Below are 17,575 nucleotides of genomic sequence, written 5' to 3'. Positions count from 1 at the left end.
GGAAAAAAAAAAAGAAAAACAAAGCCAAAGTTTAGAGGGCCTTACGTTCAAATCTTTGTAGTTCAGATTGATGACTAGACCAAAGGGTCGCCCACCCATGGGCTCCGCAGGAATGAAGGAGTACTCAAAAGTGGCCTGTCTCTGGGGTGGCACTACAGTGTTCAGAGGAAGAGCTGTGAAATTCTGGATATAAAACTGGTAGTCCTGAGGATAACGGAATGAGGCATCTAGGGATTCAACAATAAAATCTTCTGTACCCTTGTTTGTAAAGCCAACCAGGAATTTCACAATGTTATTTGCTGGAAAATCTAAGAAACAAGAAAAGAGGCAGAAAGATTAGAAAATGTTCTGAGGGCATAAATAAAACCAGACATCACTAATAGATTTTGGTGCCCTTCCTGATGTGTGTCGACGTGGTTTCATAGCCCTTTCAACAGAGCACTCCAACCATCCACTAATAACTGGAGTTGGTGCATAAACTTCAACCCTTCCCTGTCCTCCAACAGTCAACATTCCAACTTAACAGTGGAACTGGGAATCTCAACTTCAGACCAGATCACATCCAAATTATGTGGTCTATGAAAGACTTGTATACTTTTAGCATTAACATTGTCTTGTAGTGGGGCTATATATCTTGATGAAGTCACCTTCCCTAACTCAGTTCCGCTATCTGTGCAAATAATGAAAATGACAAAAAGATAAAAGTCTAAGAAGTTCACCAATATTGTAATAACTGTTAGAACATAAAAAAATTATCAATTAGTTAAAATGCAAATTTGAAGGTTAAGACAGAAGAAGGAAGCTACCAAAATAAATGGGGATTAAAAAAAAAAATCTCTAATCAAATTACACGTTTTGTAGGCATAAAGTTGGAACACATGTGGGAATAAAACAGAAACGTTAAGAAGACCAAGAAAATAACTTCAAATAGTTAAGTGTTCAATAATTATACCGTACTCTACAGAGCTGAGTTTCACCCAGCACAGCACAGGCTTTGGGGTCAGACCCACGTGGGACTGAACCTGTCTCCACACTCTATTTACTAACTGGGTAACCTGGACAAGTTGTTCACCCTCTAAACCTCAGTTCAGCAATAGAAACTAACGTCATAGGATTTCTGTTAGGATTACATGATATAGCCAAGCTACTGAGAACAGTGCCTGCCATATAGCCCTCATTAAATACAAGCCATTATATTTATTTTCTTTTAATGAAACCCAGTCTCCAACCAAGGCCTAATTGTAAAGATTTAATATTTCACTAATGCTTCCACTCAAAATATGAGAGATTTTACTGTGGCAGTCTTCTTTCAAAGGAACATTTAATTTCCAGTTAGAATGGGTAGTATTTATGTTTCCCCTTAATTTAAATGCCAGGAATACTACCTTACAGACATGGGTATTCATAAATACATAGGAGGGTTTTCTCAAAATGTGTTTACACTATACTTGTAAGAGAGGAAGATGAATAAAGACCTTAAGCATTACTAACACTTCCCAAAAAAGTGACCCTGTCATTTACAAAATTCCTCTGAGTTAATACAACTATTTCTCTATTACCTTCTCCTTTCACAAACAGGATAGTCGTGTCTGCACTTGGTGAAGCTTCAGGTTCACCAGATACATCTTCTTCCTCTTTATCTTCTGCCTAAGAAAAACATTAAAAAGAGATTACTGTGGGGGGCGGGGAGGACGGAAACAAACCACCATTAACAAATAATGATTTCACTACAATCTGGGATAAAATATTGCCTGTCCAACGCTTTGTAGGGATTAGCAGTGGTAGGAATTTCATTGTATCTCATCAGTTAAAATAAAAATTCTAGAGTGGTGCATCTCAAACAGTAATGTGCATACCAACCCCCGAGATTTTTACAGATCTGATTTAGGTCTAAAGTCTGAAATTCTTTCTTTCTAACAAGCACCCAGGAAATGCTATGTTACTGGTACTCAAACCACACTTTCAACTGCAAGGTTCTAAAGTGCAGGTTGGTAAACTTTCTCTGTAAAGGACCACATATCAATATTTTCAGCTTTGAGAACCATATGGTCCCCGTTGCAACCACTCAACTCTGTGCTGCCTCTGATGTGGCTGCAGTGTGAAAGCAGACACAGACAACACTGGATTTGGTGCGGCCACATTTTCCTGACCCTGCTCTACAACACCTTATCAGCCTACAAAGATTTCCATCCTGATAAAGAGAAAAGTTTTCCTGTGAGAATTCGTCACACAACTGGAAGAAATGGGTAAAAAAAAGCAAGCAAACAGCTAGAGATCATGTTGGGGTGATGGAGTCATGGAGGTGTCCTAAAACTTGATTAAAGTTGCAGAATTGTACAACTTGGTACATTCACTAAACATAACTGAATTGTATGCTTAAAACAGGTGACTTACGATGTGCAAATATCTCAATAAAGTTGCTAAAAAATGTGAACAAATTTTAGTTTAAAACCTCAGTGCAGCCTTTCTCCAGGCACCAGTGTACAGAGATTCATATATTTGAAGTGTCCAGACCCTTAATAAATCGAGATGCTTATAGGCACCATTGTTTATTGGTTTTTGACTTTTCATTTACATAAAATACTTTCTTTCAATAGACAGACTTCGCAAGGGCAAAGACAAAGACTGTTTTATACTTTAAAAATTCACCACACCCAGTTCATATGCTTGAGACAAGGCACTTAAGCATTTGATGAATGTGCAATAATATACTGTATTTTATGTGAATGTGCAATAATATACTACATTTTAAGTGTCCTTAATGATAATTTTCATTTAATAAGAGTTAGTGATTTTCTACTTTTGGGAAAAGAGACCCACAAGTAGGAAAACAGACCAAAGACAGGAAGGCAGGAAGGAATAAGCTGTAGGAATAAAAAGGAAAGGTTATATTCAAGAAATGGGTAAGACAAACCATCCCTAAGATCTGATTAATGGGTTGTGGAATAAAAAGAAATGGAAGCAACAAGGCAACAGCTGGAGCCATATGAAAACAAGAAATAGTTTATAGGGATGAGGTGGAGAGTATATGCTGAATTCCATTGTGTACATGCAGAATTTGAGCACCCAGATGGTGTTACTCTGCAAAGCACTTAAAACACAGGTATAAAGCTCAGGAGCAGTAAGGTTGGCCGCTAGAACTGAGATTTACAAGTCATCAACAGAAGGTGGGGGTGGCTGAAATCACAGGTTTCATCAACGAGAGGGTGAGCAGAGGAGAGAAGGTAGCAGCAGCTGGGCAAGGGTACCACAGAAGCCACCATGAAGGAAGGGGTAATCAGTAAATGCTAAAAAGAACTCAAACAGGATAACAAATGAAAACAGGCCAGGAATTTGGCAACTAGGTCACTCACTGGTGACTTAGCAAGAACAGTTTTACTAGATACAGGGGCCCATACAACTTACCAGAACAAATGCGAACTAAACAGAAAGGAAAAACTGTACAGTTTACTCTTTCAAGAAGCATGATGGTAAAGAAAATGTAAAAATGATGGGTGAATAATATATTTACAAACAGAAAGTAGAAAATTCAATAGAGTTCACACTCGATGGCAACACTGAAGGCAATGTTGCTAAGACTGAAGGATTGATTTGGGAGTTTTACTACGATAGGGCCTGTTTCAATAAAAAATTAAAACAAAAATTGCCATCACCACCCACAGCTTTAGAGACTAAAGGATAATCAAGAGGGTAGAAAAGCCCAAGGTGACTTAAAAAAAGTTTGCACCGAAAAATTTTAAACCAGTAACTTGCATCTAAACCTGTTGATATCTCAGATCTTAGGAAAATGTCCTTTCTGTCCCTTGACTCCAGACACAGGCCCAGTGGCAAAGGATCCTTCCATACCCCCTAATTCCTTGATGTCAAAAGGCAGTTGTGTATAAGTTGATAATAGAAATCCTGGGGAACAACAAAAGAGGTTCTAGGACCCTCAGTTCTGGAGGTAACTTTTGTAGCCCCTCTGGCCCTAGGGGCCTATCCTTTTTAGCTTACATGGCCCCACACAAGCCTACCACTGCTGCATAGTCTAGTCCCAAGGAAGAAAACACTTTCCCTGCCTTCCTGCTTCAATATGTCCTAACCATTTCTTGCTTTGAGAAGGGCAACACAGCAAAGGGTACTAAGACTTTTGAACTAACTGGCCAGGGTAAGGAGTGGAGACAAGGGAGATGATCAAGGCATAGAAAGTCCTGGCTAAAGTGTAAATGTAACAAAGATCTAACAGTTTTCTTCTCTACTCTCTTCCTCCACAAGTACATTCCAGTGCTAGAGAGCCCAAGTAATTTCAGAAAGGCAGTTTTAACAATATAATCTATTATAAAATTTCTGTACATGCCCTGACTTCAGACCCTAAATACCATCTCTAATACTCAATGTGTGGATGGATTCCCTTCCAATGTTCACTCCAAGTTATCTTACCATAAGTGGAACTTCTGGAACAGTCAAGTCTAAAGATGGAGGAATGTACTGAATTAGTTCAAGTCATGCATCCAATGAACTGGGTTGAAGATGCACAGCTCTAATAGAAACCCTGAAAGTATGGGGATACACACACATGAAAGGCTTGACACATAGCAATCAGTAAAGGTTTCCTGAAGGAAGGCGAATTAGAAAAGTACAAAAATTAATCAGGGTGTTCAAGTCAAGTGAAACACTACGAATATGTGCAGATGCATAAAAACGGTAACTTATACACTAACAAAATAGCAGGCAGACTAGCTTAGTTGGAAAGCTACTCTATAAAAATCAGGATAAGTCAAAAGAGGAGCAGAAATCTACATGTGAGGCTAATTATTTTTATGGTGACATAACAGAAAAATAGGGATATGGTTTAATCTTAGAAAAAAAAAAAGACAAAATCTAGAATCATAAGTTTCCAGATTCAAGTGTGGATAAGGAAAGAGAAAGAAAATAAGTAACTGTGCAGGATAGATGACAGTAATCCAAGAGAGGAATTAAATTAGCTAGAAGCATACTGCAATAACCTTTATTCTAGTTCAATGTTCTTACTGTCACACTATAATTTTATAATAAAAGTATCAGAGCTGGAAGACCTCTAAGAGATCTTCTCTCAGCCCTTTACTCTTCACACAAACACTGCCTCAAGAACATGAACTCCATCACAGCAGAGAAAATATCTGGTTCGTTCACCTCAGTATTCACAACAGTGCCTGGCACACAGAAGGGACTCAATAATAAATATTTCCTTATTGAAGGAAAGAAAAAAGAAAGAGGAAACTGAGACCCAGACAGACAAGGTACCCAAGGTCAGAACACTAAGTAGTGTGTATCCCAAATCTACCAGTAAATGATCCAGTGCTCTTCCCACTGCACTGTCACCCTCATAGAGTTATGTCATGTGGTTTCCCTTTCCTATTCCAGAAAATACTTATGATCCATCCCCAAGAACTGGTCCCTAGTCTCCCAACTTTAATCCACATTGGTCACAGTAACAAACCTCTAAATCAAGAATTTCAATACCAAATTTTTCTATAAAAAGGACAAACTCTAGACATATTACGCACATGCATTAAATCCTACATAAACTAACCAAATCTGTGGGTTCATCTTCTTCCACCTCTGCTTCATCATCTTCGTCTTCAATTATTGAATCTTCTACTGTTTCTTCATCTTCTGTTAGATCTTGAGCCACTGCTACTGAGCCTAACAATAAAACATAAAACATAAAACAAGCAGTTAACTATCCTGGAATACCGAACAATCTCAAGAACAATCAATGAAAATTCCCCCCTGGAGTAATTCCATCACCCAGTGCATTTGAATGATGTCAAATTACAACGCATCTAAGAATATTTACATGATTTTATTTTAGTAATCTTAACAACTGCTGTTTAATTTTAATGGGAAATGCTGTTTAATTTTAAAAAGCACCTAAAAGTTGGAAAAATGAACTTCTGAAACTAAAGATGTTCTGAAGTCCAAATAAGGAATCCAAGCAATTTTGTTAAGCAAATTAAGGAAAATAAGTGTGTTTGAAAAGTAAGAAATTCCAAAATTTAATCCTGTCGTTAACCACACAAAACAAAAACCACCAAAAAACTCAGGTCTAAAGGGAAATAGCAATCTCAATATCTATGCAAGAAACATTGTGACTACAGCTCAAACTCTTAGAACTTGACAGAATGTAATTTCAAGGAACAAAATATTTGTATGGCATCCAAAAAATCTTTATTGGTAACTTCAGAGTTAATAGCAGAGAAAGAAAGCATGATTTTTGTATATGACTTCAAACATGTTTTAAGATGCTTTATTTCCTCTACACTTAATATCAAAGGAAAAGTTAAATATGAGTGTAATGCCAAGAAATAATAAATCATACTTTTATAGGTAAAAGTACTCTAAATAAGTCACATTAAATCCATTTCAGGCAAGACCCTCAAAAGAAATTTCAAAGTTCTGGCAACTCTTCCAGCATTTCTCAGAAAGAATGATGATGTGGCAATTCAGAAGAGAAAAATGTGGGAAAGGAAGCATGTGTAGATGCTGCAATACCCAATAGAAACAGTATATATTAAGGACCACGCATTTTAAGTCTTTTCTAGTTCCTTGAGATCTCAATGGCTGTTAAGATTTATGCAAAGTATTAAAGAACACTGAATCACACATTATGAACTGAAAAACAGCTTCTATTTCTTGTTGAACAAAGACTAAAATAGTGCATTCATAACTTACAAGTCATTTCAAAAACCAGTAATAAAAATGTCTGTTTGACATAAAGTACTTACATTTCAGGACTGAGACATAACGGCTTTTAACCCTATGTTTCAGTTGACATTAAATACTTTATTTTAATGTTAGCCAATAACAATTTTGTGCCTATAAAAATCTAATCTTTTTTTTTTTTTTAAAGATTTTATTGGGGAAAGGGAACAGGACTTTATTGGGAACAGTGTGTACTTCCAGGCCTTTTTTCCAAGTCAAGTTGTTGTCCTTTCAGTCTTAGTTGTGGAGGGCGCAGCTCAGCTCCAGGTCCAGTTGCCATTTTCTAGTGGCAGGGGGCACAGCCCACCATCCCTTGCGGGAGTCGAACTGGCAACCTTGTGGTTGAGAAGACGCCCTCCAACTAACTGTGGGAGCTCAGTGGCAACTCAGCTCAAGGTGCTGTGTTCAATCTTAGTTGAACTGAACTGGCAACCTTGTGGTTGAGAGCCCACTGGCCCATGTGGGAATCGAACCGGCAGCCCTCAGAGTTAGGAGCACGGAGCTCTAACCCTGAGCCACCGGGCCGGCCCATCTAATCATTTTCAATTGTAAAAATTTAAGTGAAAACATCTTTTGAAAGAAAAGATCATCCCTCACAAAAAAAATTAAAGAAAACCAGTTCAGTTTACATACTGATGATGTTTCTTAAAAAAGAAAACGGTTTAAAACATGAAAAAATATAGTCCGGATTCTATAAAAGTAGAATCGGCAAATTTTCTTTAAAAAGCAAGTGAGAACAAACCAGCAAGCAACTGGTTAAGTAAAAGAATCCCTCAACCTGCAAATGAATTTGTTAACAGTTCTGGTTAATTTTCACACTTGGTTTTCTATCCCCTACATAGAAACCAGTCACTAAACTTTTCTTTGCAAAGCAACGCGTGGGTAGCTGTCACTATCATTCATTTTGCCACACAGCGCTTAAACTTACAGAATCAAAGGATTCCAGTGATCATTTAGTCAGACTACATTTTACTACATGATAGAAGCAGGGCAAGTCACCACATTTTTAATGTTCTGCTATTTAAGTTATTTTTGTACCAGATTAACTGTTGGAAGGAATAAACCTAAATTTAAAAAAAGTAAAACTCAAATTAGACTGTAGTTTTTCAGGATATGATAATTCCACGAAACAAAACATGGTTACAAAAAAGAGAGGGGAAAAAGGGGCACACGTAATAGACATCCCACAGGTATAGGAGTGGACAACGGAAGGATGGGGAATTGTTCTCAAAATCAAGACTCCTGGCAACACACACGGGCCAGGTGATGAAAAACGGGGAGATGACCAGAAAAAAAAGGCGCACTGAGAGTTTAGGTGTTCAGAAAACAAAGGTTTCAGCAAATGAATGAAGGCGGGCTCCTAGCGTGGAAACTAACGACACGTCAGCCCAGAGCCGACGGAATGGGGGTGGAGTGACGCTGGAGGCAGCCAGAAAAAATCAAAAGGGCTGCAGCGAGCTCTGGGCACAGCCGTGCCAACGGCCCCTCGCCTCCTCCCTCGAGCCGAGGACCCACCAGCTCCGGCTGCAGCTGCGGCCGCGGGTCCGGGGCCAGGCGGGCAAGCCCAAGTCCTCCGGCGGCCGCCACCCAGCAAGGTCGCCCGGCACTGGCCCGCACTCCGCGTGGAAGGTGCGGAGGCCCTGGCGGGGGGATTTCGCCTCGCGCGCCTTTCGGCCCCCTACTACCCTTCGGGAGACGGAGAGGAGGTGAAAGGAGGCCGGCGAGGTAGACGCCAGACCCAGGCGCCGCCGCCGCCGCCGCCGCCTCCAGCTTCAAACTTGCCGTCGCTTTCCCGGCCGAGACCCGTCACCCACTGCCCTCGCCTCACCTCCTGGGCTGCCTCGGAGCAAGAGGGTGGCGGGGAACACGAGCAAGAGAAGCACAAGCAGGCGGGGGAGGAGTCTCATGGCGCGACCCGTCCGGTGTCCAGTCCCCGTCCGCGAATGCTCTCGGCGGCTCCGGCGGTAATGGCGTTACTCTTCATCCGGGCTCCGGGAGGGGAGGGGCGGGGCACGTACTACGCACGGACATTTGTCACGCCCCCTCTTCTGGCCGGGGAAGGCCGCCAACGTGGCTACGGTCTCTCTGCTGTGGGGTACGCGGACGGCCCGGGGAGTCACGTGGCCAGTTGCCGGCCCCCGAGATTCCCGCGAGAGTCCGCCTCCCGCCTTTGGGCGGGCTGGCGACTTGCGGTTTGACGCTTGCTCCGCCCTGCCTGTTCCGCTCCAATTAATTGACATCATTAATGGTTACTTTATTTGAATGACGATCTGCCTGGTGCCCGGCGCGATAAATTCGTTGTATGATTTTAAATAATAGGGGTATAAGGATCGTGAACTGTATGTGGTATTGAAAAAAATATAATTGTCTTAAAAACCCCAAAAAGCAGAAAAAATATACAGTGGTAAATCTGGTTCTCTATCTGCCCACGTCCTCACCCATAGTGACAGTTCTTAAATTCTTAGGTGACATTCCAGAGTTATAAATCACCTAGGACAGTGCCTGGCACATAGAAAGCATTTGGCAAGTATATGATAGGGGCAGCTGTACAATACCCTTCAGTTTCCTTCTCACGTAGTACGGACTGTTTTGGGGGTTGCTGCCAATAATATGGCATTTCGTGCAATTAATCTGAATACCAGGTACTGTTGGATTGGACCAGTGTGACATGTCATATGGATGATGAAACAAACAAGCTAACCCTTACTGTGTGTGCTTCCTATTGCAAAATCACTGTCCCTTAGAACTGTGCTTTCATGTATAAACTAATTTAATCTCTAAAAATCCCAGTAAGCTGGATATTATTTACTGAGAAGAAAACTGAGACACAAACAGGTTAGTAATTTACCCAAGGCTTAAACGCTAGTCAATAGCAGGCAGATGGCAAGATTTGAACCTAACAGTCTGATTCTAGACACCATGTCCTACTGGCCTGGGATATCTGCTGTTCTCCGACTCTTGCATGGCCTCTGCTCAGGGGCCCCTGTAAAGGCGGCTTGTGGCTGCTGCTGCCACTAATTCTCTCTGCTAAAGTCACAACCTGATAGGGCTGGGCTGAACCAACTGTGCTCCACTCCACTGTGCCAGGACACCAGTGCCACCCCCATTGCCACCAAGGCAGCAGGCAGAAGCGGAGGGACTCCCTACAAAGGCATCCTCCCACTTGGTTGCTGCCTCCATTCCTATGCACAGCTAACAAAGCTGACAAAGTGTGCCAAAGCCACCAGGACTGCTGACCCCACTTTGATGTGTCTGAACCTTGCTGAGTACTCTACCAGCATAGGAAAAAACTCCCTTCCCAACTTGGAGGCACTTTGTTTCATGAGTTTCAAATCAGACCTGCTCAGTTCCTGAGTCTCACCAGTTCTTTGACAAACACATCCTTCCACTTAACTTGCTGCCCTCCCCCTGCACCAGAAAGAATCCCGTGTGGCCTGTAAAAAAAGATAAACATCCTGCTGTACTCAAAATCACTTCTCTCTGTTCCTGGACCAGGGGTCTCTCACCGACTCTCTTTTCCCTTCAGAGGACTGAATTTCTGGCGGAGAGGATGCTCATTCCTTATGTTAAAGGGATTCCCAGTAGTTCTGTCTCTCCAGTTCGCATGACATGTTTAGACATAGCCTGAACCTGTGAGGATAGTCCAGTTGGTGCTTAAAGTGGGACTTTCACTCCAATGTTGTTAAGTGATCACTAATGGATTTTATTTGGGGACTTGAATTTTAGGCAATCAGCTACTAAAGGTGCAGCAGGGACAAATAAAAGTGTGCCTACTCTGGCTGTCAATGATGGGATAAACTTAGGGAAAATAAAAACATACAGACAGAAAACAAACCTGTGTGCTTCTCCAACTGGTAATAAAAGCAGTAGCCTATGGATCAGGAGCATAAAATCCTCACCCTGGTTTTAGCTCTCACAGATTCTGCGTCACTGTGGTCTACTTTCCCTGTAGTAAGCAGCTTTCCCTGGCTGCCCACCCAGGAGCTCTCCCCCTTAGTTGGCTCCAATCTTTACATCTACTAATTTATTTCGGGCCTCCCAAATACCTCCCAGTTTCACTCTCACCTCTGCACCTACCTCCTTAAAGATAGCTGTTCTCCAGGAATATACCACAGCCTGGGTGTTCTTTGTACGCTCAGGCAAACCTGCAGTTGATTCTCCACTTTTTCCACTTACTTTATTCCCTTAGAATTTGTAAAAGCAGAGCCCTCTTTCCCTTTGATTAAGATTTCTCTCATCATTATTAGCAAATGTGCTAATAGCACGAGTTTTTGTTCTGTTGTACTCCCTCAGGTAACTGTGCAGCCAAGGAACTTCCTCATGTCCTTTCAACCTTTGCTCAACCGTCACTTGTCACTGAGGCGCACCCTCACCTCCCAATTTAAAATGCCAGCCTTCCTACCGCCTCTCCCCCACACTCTCCATTCCTTTCTCTCTCTCCTTTTTGTCACAGCACTTGTTATCTTCTGACATAACTTACAGTTTATATGTCTCCTGCCCTCTCCGGTGAACATCTTGAGCCCAGGGATCTTTGTGCCTTGGAGTCAATGTGATAGAATAGCACCTGACACCCTGTGGTAACTCAGAAAATATCTGTTGAATTTGTTGTATTGCTACAAGTTGAACATCTTTCCTCCACAGCCTAATTTCCATTGTAGACCTAATAAGAAATGAAAAAATAGCAAGCAAAGAAAAAAAAAGAGTTATGTTTATTATATGCAAGCAAAGACTTAAGTGTTCTTTCACCTAGCAAGGGCTGAAAAAAGAGCTGGGTGTTGCATTCTATACTTTACCTCTAAAAGAAAAAAATTTATTTTGTGATCCTTATGAAAATGGAGCATGATGGGAAAAAGAAACAAAATAAGGAAGGCTTTCAAAGGAATCCTAGCTCCCAACTCCTCACTTACAAGGAGGGCCTACCTTCCTCCCACCCCTCTTAGAGCATGATTCCCACCTGGTCTTCTTTCTTCATAAATCATAGACCCCCCCACCCCACCTTTCCCCAGTTCATCTTTCCTTGAAAATAACAGACAAAATCACAAGCACCTCATCCCTCACCTACCGCTTACCTCCGTCTGTACACTCATGCTCTGCCCTCCTTGCTGTTACAATAAAAAATGTTTACAGGCCTATCAAAGGCTATCCATCATTTGTGGTTTGGATCCCATCTCCTGCTTAAAACTTGTGATTCTGAAAATAGCCCTCTCTTCTCTGCCTCCTCATAAATTTCTACTTTTCCCATTCATTGCTCCCATCAACATAAAAATATTATACTGCCCATATTAAAAAGCAAAGTTCTCCCAAGGTCCCTCCCTGTTCCCCGTCATCAACACCTTCCTTTTTCTGCCCTCCGACACAGTAAAACTTCAGTAGCTCACGTCTTAATTTTCTTCTCTGCCTGTTCCAACTGGGTTTTTATTTTCACCCCGCCCTAAACCATCTCCATCTTGCTAAATCCAGAAGTCATTATCGAAGCCCTCCCTCCGTACCCCTCTTTAGCACTTGTTTCGCTAGGCTCAATGACAATTTTACTCTCCTAGTTTTCTTCCACCTCACAGGCCCCTCCTTTTCTCAGCCAGGCCCCTAAATGTGTGCCTGTTAGAATGGATATAGTATGTAAGGCTGGAAACTCAACATTGTACATTCTGTGGGATGACCTGGAGATCACTGTTTACCAGTGATAAGGAACGTACCAGTGAGTGGGACTCCAGCCTCACTGAGACCAGTGGTCAGCTGTCCTCTGTAGACGGGATGGGGTAAGAGATGCTAGTATGGAACAGGGCTCATAGCAATGGGGATGACAGGAGGCCAGTAGCACCATTTAACCATCAGAAACAAGGTGGGCACAATTATCACCATGAGCTGCAAGGTCAGAATAAGGGAGAGGTAACGGGGAATGGGCAGGAGTAAACTGTAGCGAGCCATGGTTAATAAGATAGATGGGCACTCAACTTATTACTTAATTTATGTAATTAAATAAATCAAGAAAGATCAGGAGGTCGAGGGCAGTCACACCAATGAAAAGTCATGATTGCTTCCTCAGTCGGGCCTGAGCCAGTTCTCAATCCCAGAACCCAGTAATTAAACAGAAGCCAGCTTCCTGTGCTGAGGAGCCCTGAAACCCCACAACATTTGCCATTCGGTAGTGAATACCCCCTCCTTCCTCAAAGGAACCTATGGACATTTACTCAGAGTAATCATGCATTGAGGAAAGGGAACACCCAGACCTTTAGAAGACTGTTGGACCACAAGGTCTGAACTGACATTATATCTGGGACCCAAAGTACCAACTTGGCCCCTTTTAGAGTACATTGCAGCCAGGTCCAGCTACCAGTGGGTCCTTCAGGTTATCAGACCTTGTAGGAAAGATGTTGGGGGAAATTTGCCTTCATTGGCTAGTGTTGACTTCTATTAGCTTTTGTCTGTTCCTGTAAATGATGTGATTTCTGTGCTGTGATCAGTGGTTCAGTAAATTCCCTCGTGTCTCATTCTCCCAGGCAGGGGAGACATGAGATGAGGCTGCTTTCTGTCTGTTTCGCCCGCATCAGCAGATGAAGAAGTAGCTAAGTCATATCAAGATGACGTGACAGGCACGTCACCAAGCTTTGGAAGGCCTTGGGCTGAGGGTCCCAGGAGAGAATAGCAGGTATTATTTTCATCAGCCCGATGTGCAACATTACTATCATTAACTGCCAAACCCTCCTGGAACTGGCGATTCCTTGAGAGGGGAGGCAGGAACACAAAGTTGGCTCTGGGGTGCATTTAAAGAGATACATAAGACAGACCTCAGGTGACATATTGATGTTGATTGATTGCTGTTTCAAGAGATTACTATTCAGAAGATTTGCAGTTTCAGGACTGCTTTTCAGCATTGGATTGTTTCAGAGTAAAAGATCAGAACTTGCCTCAATGGACAGTAGAGACTTCTTTTCTTGGTGAATTGTCATCATTCTAGCATCTTTGGGAACTTGTTTGCAGCTTGCAGCTTGCAGTATCAGAAGGCTTCCTAACCTCCAAGAACATCAACAGCAGCAATGACAACAACAGCAATATTCTTCAGATTGTTAACACCTTGAGAACTTATGTGCAGCTTGCAGCTTATAGCTTCAGAAGACGCCTTGACTTCTAACAACAACAACGCCAACAGCAGCAGCGCATTCTTGGGAACTAGCAAGCAGTGCTGTGGGAGACGCCTGAGTTTCTCTCAGCTGCAGACCTGGTAAGGTTTTGATATATGACTTTTCCAGTGCTGTTCTCCCCACATTTGGTGAGCTTTTGGCATCCACTATAATAGTTACTATCCTATAGGCTTATTACTGCTTTTGGTACTCCTTACTGAGGTTATTTGTGTATTTAGCCAAGTGATTTTTGATCAATAGTAAACGTGTTGGGATCTATTAAACTTGTATATATGTGTACTCCTTTGACATGACATTGTTATCAATGTAGTTTAGTCTTAACCACCTTTACTTTCTGTCATTAGCACATTCTATTAATTGCCTTTTTCTTTTGCTATTTCATATTGCTAAATAAATTGGATATTGCTAAATACATTAGCCCCACTCTAGCGTGTGCCCCTCCTCTCTCTTTTACCCGCTCGTCATCACAGACCTCCCTACCCATATCTGATCTCTGAAAGTACAGATGGAGCAGTGGTTGAAAAGACCCTCACACTGGTTCCTAGTACTAGCTATTCAGAATATTAAGAGTATGAAAGGCCAATGGAAGCTTCTGAAACTGCTACCACCACTCCCCTCCCCAGCCAAGATGGTAAATTAAAAACAGCCACATCCCAGGGGAATGGTAGAGATGTGTGCCACTCTCAGAGGGGAGGTGATCTCGGTCAAACTAACTTCATTTGCCAGCCAGCCTGTACAAAAGCTAGATGGATCACAGCAGTGGACAGGGAAATACCAAAGTTTTACCTAGTAGCTGTCTCCATGCCTCATGCTCAAACACAGCAGATGATCAGTTTCTCTCACTGACCCTTCCCTTGCATGTTCCCCAGACACAAGACTGACCAGAATCCTGGAGAAATTGGGGGTGGAAGCAGTGATTGCCTGAAAACAGGCCAGAGGAAATTTTTGGGTGGAGGTGATGGATATAGTCAAAAACTAGATATGGTGACTATTGTATGACTATAAATTTATTAAAAAGCATTGATTTGTACACTTATAATAGGTGTATTTTATAGTATGTTAATCATACCTTAATAAAGGGAAGAGTATATTAAAAAATCTATTTATTAATTGTAGTAATTCCTCGTGTTTGTGCTGTAGTTTTTATACCTATTTGTGAGATAATAGAACAAATATATGCATACGTGTATGTGTATATATGTGTATACATGCATATGTGTGTGTGTGTATACACGCATGTGTGCCCCGGTTCCTGGCACAGAGCTCCTGAAACCCTTGTAAATTCCTACGTGATAAGAGCACTTGAAGCATCTTTTGTTCTGATGATGTGACTCTGGGTGGCTCCTAGATGGGGGCTGGTCACCAGAAAGACCAAGCCATGACTATAAGCTTGACATTTTCAACCCCACACTACATTCTCCAGGCAAGGGAAAGGAGCTGGAAACAGAGTTAATGATCAGTCATGCCTATGTGACAAAGCCACCATCAAATCCCAAAAGTTTGGGATTCAGAGAGCTTCCAGGGTGGTGAGCACATCCAAGTACTGGGAGGGTGACAGAAGCTCCTGCTCAGGACCCTCCCAGACTTCATCCTGTGTGTCTCTTCATTTGATTGTTCTGTGAGCCACGCTAAGAGGAGGTCGTTGGGAAGCTCTGATTCATAGCCGATTGATTGGTTAGAAGCACAGGTAACAACCTAGACTTAGGATTGGCTTCTGAAGTGGGGTGAGGGCAGTCTTGTGGGACTGAGCCCTTGATGTGTGGGATCTGACGTTTCCTCCAGGTAGATTGTGTTAGAATTGATAAATTATAGGATACCCAGCTGGTTGCAGAGACTTGCTTAGTGGGGGAAAAGCCACCACAAATCTGGTGTGAAGTGCTGTGAATCTGGTGTGAAGTGTTGTGAATCTGGTAGTAGTGTGAGAGCAAAGGAAGAACACAGGAGGGGAAGAACTGAGTTTTTTTTAAACACTATTCTTCCAGTACCAAAGCTCTTTGGTTAGGGATGTTCAAATTCTATAGTCCAAACTTAAGTGGAGGAATGCATCAGGGGAGTAGTGCTGTGAAATCTTGAACATTCTCTGTTCATGATGTCTCCTTTGACCCTGGCCTCATTTACTCTAAGAATTCCCGACTGTACTACAGTATTGTTGAATGTTCACCATGTCACGCTCTAAATTTTTTTTGAAGAATATATTCTAATTGCTCTTCATGCAAGCATGGCCTTGCTAAATACAGGAAGATCTTTGTCCAGTTTCACAACTTACCCGAGTGAGGTAAAATCATGAATTCATACTATCTCCCAAAGTCCTTTGTATATTTCAGACTGGATCTGCTAAATTTGAATTACGTATGTCACTCACTTATACCAGGAGTTGTATTTTTATAGGCTAATGTTATAATCTTTTAAAGAGAGACATAAGTACAAAATATTTACATTTTTACATGAATATTAACACAGTCCTATAATTGTTCTTAAAATATTGTGACTATGAACTCAGTTTCTCACAACAGCTCGTACGGAGGAGCCAGGACTTGAACCTAACTCTTACCATGCCATGTCAAGGGCTCTTTCTGCTGCAGTATCCTGTCTCTCAAGTGCTATAATTTAGGGAAGAATGTGCTAAGTATCACTAGAAAGTCATAGATAAAAATAGAGGAGATAGGTAATCTTTCAGTAGAAAGGAGAGGGAGACATTTAAATTAGGATTTAAAGGATACAAATGTTTTAAATATGAGGAACTAGGTGGTGAAAGTGGGGAAGGGAGGAAGTTTAGTTTAGTTAGGACAGGGAAGGGCATTCTCAGAAAAGGAAACAATATGGGCAAGGTCACACAAGTAGTTTGGAGCCGCAGCGTGTAAAACAGTGAATACTGGATGATGAAGTAAAAACTTGAATAAAATATAATTAAATAAATTATATATATGGAGGGTGCCAAAAAATGTATATGTATTTTAAGAAAGGAAAAAAATCATTAAAATTGTAATACTCAATATAACGATAACAAAAGATGAATACAAGTCACGTTTGACTTCTGCAATTACAAGAGGTGCTCAAAGTGGTTACCATCAGTGTCCAGACACTTCTGATTATGGCTAACTACTGCTTGAGCGATGTTGACAAAAGTGTCCACTTGTATACTTCTTTTGGGCAACTCGTGTGTGTAGTCCATTAAATATTATACAGCCTTTAAAAATGAGAGTGGCCTATTGAGACTGCTGCTATGGAAAAATATCAATCAAGTTGAGATAGCCACTTGATTAATATGTGAAAGTGTTTTGTAAATTGGAAATAAAAATCTTTCAGAAGATATAATAGTGAGTGAAAAGAAGGGAACCATGATAGCTCTAGAAGAGAAGAGAATTCAGGAAGGATTTCTCTTTTTTTAGGCTAGGGTAAGTATTCAGCAAAGAATTTAAACTAAAGATTTGAGAGAGTAAAAATTAATAATGGAGCAAGTCCTCAAAAAGATGCAATCAGAATCAAGGCAACAAGGGAATGGAGGGAAGGAGAAGAAAGTGGGTAAAAATACAAGCATTGTGAGGAGGAGAGGAATTTGTACCTCCTTGTAATATCCTGCGCTGAGAGCCAAAGCTTGCTCTGTGCAGGCAGAAGCTGGGCTCTTTCAAACCTTCACTTCTCCCCTCCTGCTGTAAGAAGGGTGAAGCTTTCAGCCATGAGTTCCCTAGAGTAGCACATCACAGTTCAGTTTC

The 17,575-nt window shown here is 41.6% G+C and overlaps 1 protein-coding gene across 2 annotated transcripts in view; it reads right to left on the bottom strand.

Annotated features, from left to right (window-relative positions):
- SSR1 (signal sequence receptor subunit 1) overlaps positions 1-8,840 on the bottom strand; it is a 39,470-nt gene extending 30,630 nt beyond the window's left edge. For both annotated transcript variants that reach the window (XM_019745398.3, XM_019745399.3), the window contains exons 1-4: positions 8,552-8,840; positions 5,552-5,664; positions 1,560-1,647; positions 46-308 (exon numbers count right to left, since the gene is read on the bottom strand). In XM_019745398.3, the coding sequence (XP_019600957.1) occupies positions 46-308; positions 1,560-1,647; positions 5,552-5,664; positions 8,552-8,630 (543 nt within the window). In that variant the 5' untranslated portion in view covers positions 8,631-8,840. The remainder of the gene's footprint in view (positions 1-45; positions 309-1,559; positions 1,648-5,551; positions 5,665-8,551) is intronic.
- Positions 8,841-17,575: the final 8,735 nt, after the last annotated feature.

Source organism: Rhinolophus sinicus, chromosome 14 (assembly GCF_057876585.1).
Source record: "Rhinolophus sinicus isolate RSI-liver-muscle chromosome 14, RSI-T2T, whole genome shotgun sequence".
Taxonomy (NCBI): domain Eukaryota; kingdom Metazoa; phylum Chordata; class Mammalia; order Chiroptera; family Rhinolophidae; genus Rhinolophus; species Rhinolophus sinicus.
This window is presented reverse-complemented; position numbering and strand designations above follow the sequence as displayed.